The sequence below is a fragment of the Austrofundulus limnaeus genome, unplaced genomic scaffold (assembly GCF_001266775.1).
Source record: "Austrofundulus limnaeus strain Quisiro unplaced genomic scaffold, Austrofundulus_limnaeus-1.0 Scaffold92, whole genome shotgun sequence".
Classification (NCBI taxonomy): Eukaryota; Metazoa; Chordata; class Actinopteri; order Cyprinodontiformes; family Rivulidae; genus Austrofundulus; species Austrofundulus limnaeus.
This window is the reverse complement of record NW_013952494.1, coordinates 663,042-671,121: the sequence shown is the minus strand read 5'-3', so window position 1 is coordinate 671,121 and position 8,080 is coordinate 663,042. Positions and strand designations below refer to the sequence as shown.

At 39.2% G+C, this 8,080-nt stretch overlaps 1 protein-coding gene across 4 annotated transcripts in view; it reads left to right on the top strand.

Annotated features, from left to right (window-relative positions):
• The window catches only part of kiaa0825 (KIAA0825 ortholog), a 142,995-nt gene that overhangs the window by 2,137 nt on the left and 132,778 nt on the right, over window positions 1-8,080 (top strand). For all 4 annotated transcript variants that reach the window (XM_014012520.1, XM_014012522.1, XM_014012519.1 and 1 more), the window contains exon 2: window positions 2,690-2,826. In XM_014012520.1, coding sequence (XP_013867974.1) covers window positions 2,696-2,826 — 131 coding nt within the window. In that variant the 5' untranslated portion in view covers window positions 2,690-2,695. The remainder of the gene's footprint in view (window positions 1-2,689; window positions 2,827-8,080) is intronic.

Sequence of the window (8,080 nt, the reverse complement as noted above, 5' to 3'; positions counted from 1 at the left end):
ACACACACACACACACACACACACACACACACACACACACACACACACACACACACAAAACAACAATACAGTAACAAGAAACAGGAACAAAACTTTGTAACAAAAGTAAAACCCTACAGAGGTACATGCAATCAGTTAAGATGTATGTTACATTCAGTAATAAAAGTGACAGCACATGGAGATACCGGTACTGTATTAGATTAGATATTGCACATGGTGTTAAGAAATAAGTAATTTTTACATATGAATTTACAGTTTATTTGCATTTTGTTCTTAGTTTTATTATATTTTATGTGAACATATTTGCTGCTTCACTGTCATTTTTGCATAAATAACATGAATGAAATGAGTATGTGGAAGTACTTCTGGATTATAACTATGTTTGATATGTTACATTTACTCAAAGTTTACATTTTCCATACCATAATGTGATTTGCTGCAGTGTGACATTATTGCTGTCATGGGTTATAAATAACTAATTACTCAGTGATTTAATGCCCCTGATTACAAAAGAAATCAATAACATGTATTATTGTGATTAATTTGTATTATTCATTAGCTCAGTGCAGATGAATCACACCTGCTGGTTTACACGGTGTTACACAGTTTGGTTACACTCTCAGCATTCAGTCAACAGGTTTCCTTGTAGTAAAGAAAAAAAAAACTTGCTCAAAACAGCTGAACTGAACCTGTGTTGTAAAACATTTAGCAGAATCATTGCATCACGTGAAATAGATCTGATTAATTCATAGAGCTTGCATCTGAATCGCTCTAAAGATGTAAATCTGTCCCAAGCAATATAATGAAGCCAGGCAACTGTGTTGTACAGTAACGGTGAAGCCATGCCCTCCCCTGGGGTGCATGTGAGATAGTTTTCAGCACTGTTGTGATCTTAGGAAATGCACCTGTTTAATTTATGACGCTTCCTTAACAGGGCTGTTAAGGTACCCCCTTTAAAATAATGTTGACTTTAACTTGACATGTTCTAAGTGGTTTTAAAGCTGCAGCCTGGGGGATATGCTGCTAAATATTTCAGGACAAACTCATTACTGTAAATGGGCCTCTGTGTTAGCCTAGCTGTAGAAGACAGGCAGCGGCAAGAGAGATAGGGCTGCTGTGTGTGTGTGTGTGTGTGTGTGTGTGTGTGTGTGTGTGTGTGTGTGTGTGTGTGTGTTTCTCTGAGGCTGCGTTTCTTCTCATGCTCTAATAGTGGTGCAGCTGATGTCTTCGGCAGGCAGCGTCTCAGTGCCTGGCCCGGTTGTCCCTGTTGCAGATCTTTGAAACACGCAGGGGCTCGTCTAACATCTGCTTTCTAAAGAGCCAATGACAAGACAATGGAGACTGGATGATTTAAAGTATTGCTCTAATGAGGCCCTGTGTGATTCCTGGCGAATCCTAACCCACACGCACTTACATGTACACGCTCATGCTTAAGTTATGTCGGCAGACCAGAAGGTAGACACCCAGCAGACGTACAGTGTGAACATTCAAACTCCCTGTCCATCTGTTTGTGTGATCCTTAACCCCTAAAAATCAAAAATGATCTTCTGGACACCACCTACACATGAAAAGGCAAAACTAGACACAAGCTGCTTACTTTATTAGACTGTTTAACTCCCAATCTAGGAACTGAAAGTTTTTTTTTCTCATTCAAGCGATGACTGCATTTAGACCCTTCCTCAGACGGTGGTGCAAAGGGAGCATGATGACGAGGGTAAGCAGAAAGAGGGTAAGGAAGAAACGGAGAAATAATAAAAGAACAAGCCTAACTGGTGAGGCTGTCAGCGGAGGGAAATAATATTTGTCCAGCTGGACAGGCCTCCCTTTGTGCAGGCTAAATGAATGTTGAGCTTCCTGTCTACCCTGTCAGGGAGACTGGCGTCGACTGTATGCTGCGGAGAAAGAAGCAGAGCTGCGTGCAGGGAGCTGTTCGGAGTTTGACAGGGATTATTAAAATCAGAGCTGATGATGAGGAAGGGGCGAGAGGCGGAGTGTGAGAAAGCCAAATTGACACAGACACTCTCCATTACCTTCCACTTGACTCACACTGATGACAATGTTGATATGAGACCCAGCAGCGTGGCACCGACATGGGATTGGCTGTTAGCGTGTGCGTTAAGCACCACGGGGTGGGAGGGGAGGACCTCAGCTCTGGTAGAGACCCGAGAAGATGAGTTGTTTATTTAAAGTCTTCTCTGAAGAGAATCTCACCTTATTGTTTATTAATCTTGTGTTATTTTCTTTATATCTCCCTACGTTAACTAGTGTCGTTATGTAGAAATGGTTTGAGACTGAGCCAATGCATTCTGATGAAGTGCGCTTCTTACTACAAATGATTTTCAGAGGAAAAAACGGGGGGTGTACTGGAAAAAAACTGCTTTTGTAGATGAGGAGTGGCTTGTGTTTCAGGTGCTTCAGATAAATTGATTTGTGCCTTCTAATAAAAGTCTTGTTTGAGGAAATATTACATGATCTTAGACCACATGGCATCGCTGACAGTGTGTGTGTTCCTTGACAGACAGTTGTAATAAAACACTTGTGATCATGCAGATGATTGATTTCTGTACCTTGTTAGTTCAGTCTTGGCACCTGTGATTATTATCTTTTTGACATAATTTATTTTGACAATCGGATGCACATGGAAGATACTTTTTAACGCTCAGGTTCTAACTGTCTCACTCTTGTGCAGGGCAACATGGAATGGCCCGAGGATTTTCCGGAGGACCATGCCTTCGTGGAGCTTCTGGTTCCGGGGGTTTCCAGTGATCTGGACTTTGAACAGTTTCTTAAGGACACAGAGGAGAAACTCAATCAAAATTCCAGCAGGTCAGCCTGAAAGAAGGAAAAGGATGCACCTGAAATTTAGGGATGCACCAATATGAAAATTTCAGCCGATATCGATATCCAGTATAATTATTGCTGTTATGGCCGATAACCGATATTTACCGATATTACACAAACACACAAATTATATTATACATATACACACGAACACACCTGGGTCTTTTTTTGAGACCATATATAAATGACCAGACCTCTGACATGGCTCCCTACTTCAGTTATTCTTGGCTTTGCAACGTCAATATCACTATCATGATCAAACAGATGACGCTCAACCAACTGTCTCCCCTCCCAAAACAAAAACACAAAGCTAAAAAATGGAAAATCAATATCGGATGTTAATATCGGCCCAGTTTTACATATCGGACCGATACGATATTCTAAAAAATGACCAATATTGGCCGATACCTATATTAATGCCGATATATCGTGCATTCCTACTGAAATTCTCACTCAATGCTTATCAATTTCTGTAAGATAGTGTAATAAATTGTACCACTTTAAAACATTTGAAGTAAATGAATGAAATTTATTTAAAAGTTTTTGTTTATTAGTTACTTTACACTGGTTGAAAAACATGCAGATATTAGATTTTGTCAAAAAACATTATAAAAACCGTAACTACAAGTACTTTGAAGGAGTATTTTGACAAACGAACAATGTTTTTGAGCAGAAAATACATCACTTTTCTGCTAGCAAAGCTACTTTCAATACCAGCTGGGAAATCGCAATATCTAAATATAGTTTGAGGTTTCCAATTTTACATAACGTCAAGAAACTGTCATGAGTACACTAAAAATAGGATTCCAGTTGATTTCACAGAGATCATCCCAATTAACAAGCTAAATTGAGGCGTATCTCTAGAGCCGCTCATGATATCAGGATGATCTTGGTATCAAAATGTAACTTAAAAAGCCAGAAATATGAAAACATGCATAGTGTATTTTGACCAAATTTGTCTTAATTCCTGATGTGGTGGGTCGCATTTATCAAAATGGATAATGTCAAATGAAAAATTAATCTAAACAAACAAACAATAAACTAAAGTTTACTGAAAAAAATGCAATATGATTTAATTTGTCTGGTGGCAAAATGTTCTTTACTTGCGTAAATTAATTTACATCCAAACAAACTGATGCAAAAACACAGAAAACTTTTTGTATGTTCATGCATTCTGTGTTTCTCTATCACTGTCTTTTCTCTTTTTGATAGTTTTCCTAAGCACGTCACAAGGTTTAGTGATAGTGTTTAAAAAAAGGCATTTGGGTTGCATGTTTAAATACAAAGTTTGGAATACAAGTGACATGTAACATAAATTGTATAAATTATTAAGACAATATTAGGCCTAGGCAGACTGCCAGAACAGTATAAGTAGCACATAAGGGAGAGGGGAAATACAACCAGTTTCATATTATGGCTGGTTTTTAAAGTAACCACTGTTCTGTGGTTTGTGGTCTGATTCTGCAAGCCTGGTTTATCATATGATAGTAAATGTGGTTGGTGCCTCGCGGCTTGTTGTCTCTTGTTTTGGGGAATTAATCTGTTTAAAGTCTGGCACCTTCAAATGGTTTTATGACTGAGATGATTTGCTATGAGATTGATACAGAGACACGTATCCAACTTACAATGTTTTTAAGTTAAGTTCGGCATTAAAAAAAGGAAGTCCTTTTTGGTAGTTCAGTTTTTTAGTTCCTAAAACTTAATTTTGGATTACGCTCTCTAACCGCCCTAAATATGACATATAGATATATGTTTGATGGCAGATACAGATAGCTTACGAGCATGAAGAGATTGATAAAAAGTGAGATATGAGAACACTGAAGGAAAAAAGAAAAGAAATCCATATTTCAGGTCTTTTATTGTTTGTTCCGTTGTGAGGCTGAGGGCAGATGATGAAGGACAGGCTAAATGTAGCAAGTGAACAAAGCCTCACTCTGGCACCATTAGTGTCTGGGCCTCATCCCTTCTTCACTCTTTTCTGCTATCTCCCTCCCCTTTTCTCTTTTTCTTTCCTTCCTCCTTCTAAATGGGAACATAATAATTGAAGATTCCACATCTTGAAACGAAAACCCTTGGGTAGGTAATTCAAGGCTTATTACCGAAGGCCGGGCCATTTTTCTGCTTTCTAAGCATTAAAGGGTTATTTTGTGTTCCTGCAGATGGGAGCGGGATAACCATTATGAGAACAAAGCATACAGATAATGGAGAATGGGTCTAAAAATAAGGCAATCCTCCTCTCGCCATGGGGAACCACTGGTCAGTATCTTTGTCAGACTGCAGTGAAGTTTCACCCAGACTACTTTTTTTTGTGGGGACACGTCTCAGTAAATAAAATCTTCAGAAGCTTTTTTTTATGCCTCAACCAAGGTGGGCTGTTGGGACATGTAAACCTATTCTAATGTCTGCAGCTTACTCGCTTGCTGCCCAACCGACTTATCAGTGTCTGAGACAAATTACGGAAGTGGAGGAGAAGAAAGACAAACCGAGATATTGAGGAGCTGGACTCACAAGCACCCATGGATAACTTCAGCTTGTTTTTGGGTCAGAGCGGCCGGCCTGTTCTCCGTTCTCAGATGTCAAGAGATTTGCCTGAGAACTGCTCCCTAATTGAAAGAGATTAAGATAGGCTGACAACAGAGCTGGCGCCCACAAATTGAAATGCTGTAATCCATTAATTTTCATCAGGTGGGACAGTGCAGGGGTGGCAGGAGTGGAGCCGGATGTGGTGGGCCACCAGGAAAAGACCTCTAATGAAGTGTCAGCACAGATACTGAGACTAAAGACAGGAGTCCAGTTTCACATTGGTAAGGCAAGTGGCTCTAGTTGCCTGCCAATCTTGATTAACATGCAACATCAGTGCTTCTGATTCTCTGTAATGATTCAACACTTGAAACTGTAAAACAAAAACAAAAAAATGGTTTGAAATCTTGCCATGGTAAAATGCGATTGAAGGTTTTTTTCTCATCCATCTAGAGTCCTTGCCGTAAGGAGCTAATCTTGTTTAGCTGTGCGTGACCAGTGCTTTAAGTTAGTGTATCAGTTCTCTGGTATCAGTGGCTGGACTGCGTGGTTAAGGGCACTAAGTGGGCGACAGGCTGGCCAAGACAGGATTTATTTTCAACTTGTTCATTCAAGCTTGTGCTGTCCTTTTCCTCCTCACAGAATAGGAGCCTTTGATGGAGGGAGATATTTAGTTCTCAGGTGGCTGCTTTGGCACTGATTGGAACTTGGGCTTATTTGAAACGGATCTTCCAGCCTTCGTTGTCTCCACCCTCCCTTCTCAAGCGTAGGGGGAATGGAGCTCAGTCGACAGACAACACTGCAGCAGGCCACCCACACTAAATTAATTCTGACAAGGAACTTAAGATAACGTCAAAGTGCTGACTAATCGCAGGATTGGGTATCTGTAAGTCAGGGAACTGTGAAATGTGCCATCATATCTAATAAAAGACTGCTAGATGCTCCCCTTCTTTCGCAACAGTGGGGGAGGTTAGACCGAGCACTGTTCCAATATCAACTGTCTTGCTAAACAGGTCTGAAAAACAATTAAATTTCATTTCAGTGATGGAATTGAAAGGGGGTCTCGTAAGGTGATATGAGTGACATGTTGATCAAGAGGCCTAAATGATTCTTTCCTCCTAGTTTCCTCCTTTACTTTTCTCATTCTCTTGGTCTTTTGTTGAGCTCTGCTCTGGCATTTTTGCCATTACGGGTTTGTCCATTGTCATCTTTACACAGAAAGCTGAATGGTTTTATTTTTTGCGACTGCTCTGTTTTCCACTGACTTCTAGTTTTCTTCCCTCATACTCTTTCTCTCTTTTTCCCGGGCATCTGAGCTTGTGCTGGGAAGTCATCAAGTTGGGAGCTAATCCTGTCGAGTTGATTAGGCTGCAGGTAGCATTCACACCAGCGGGCAAAAGGTCACTGCATTGTAGAGAGCTGAATGGACTTCTTGACACAGACCAACCACAATGACTTTATAACTTACAGCACAGGACTCTAAGGAGGGGTAATTGAAAGGTGAGAGCCACGAAAAGAAAATTAGGAAAGTAAGAGTTTTGTGGAGAAAGAGAAAAGCGAAGAGAAACATGAGGAGAAAAAAAAAGAATTGAAGACCTGAAAATGTGTCTGAGGTGGTTGTTACTGTTGTCATTAATGTGCATAGTTTTATTTTATTTTATTTTTTTGGAGTGACGATAAGTGTGAGCCAGTGGTGAACTTGAGGAAAACTATGAAGCTATAAGACATTGTCTTTCCTGTTGTTCTCTATAGCCTCACTCGCAATCGCAAGGGAGTTTTATTTATGCGGAATTACATATTTCGAACTGGAATACACTGGAGTACAATTAATGGGACTGATTTGAACAGTATTTATTAAGAAAATAGGTAATAGGTTTACTTTCTCTCTTTAGTGCCCTGAAAATCTTCTTTTTTTGTGAATTATCAAATTTCTTATGATTTGATAATTTGTGATTTGATAAACTATAAATAAATTTAAATTGACCAGAAATCTACATTCTCTTTTTGTCGAGTTTACATTCTGTAAAACATGTTTAGAAAAGATCTTAAAGTATAGAGAGGTGGAAGTTCATATACAAACTTAAATATATATATACTGAAAAAATATCTTATTTTTTATCTATTTATGTTTGTAAAGCTCTATACTAACTGTAAAGTTACAATTTTAGTCTGTTTATGTTTTAAATGAACTTAAGAGAGAGGGGGGTAAAAAGTGAGTCACAGATGGAAACCCATTTCAGACCTGCTGTCTTTGTAAAGTCCTGAGGTGAGGCCCCGAATGAACAGCCATGTTTATGACTTACTATAAACACACACACATAGGGCTCTGCGCACACATTTAATCTAAAGCAATGTTTTATTGGAGGACATAATACAAATCTTTCCAAGAAGATTATCTAAACCTTTGAGCTTGTTTTTATTATTATTCCTGAATAAGTGTACCTTGCTGTCTGTTCACTGCTTGAAAAGAAAACTGAACGTGTACCTTAAGAAATTAAAATTTGTTTGTTTTTATTTTCCTCATTACCTTAATATGCAACAATGTAAGCAGTTATTAGTACATTGTAACAACCTGGCATTATAAAGGCCAGACTTGCTACTTTCACACTCTGTATCACAAAGACAATACATTTCCTGTACAAAGCAGGAGCAGCAAAGGGATACAGAATCTCTCTCTCTCTCTCTCTCTCTCTCTCTCTCTCTCTCTCTCTCTCTCTCT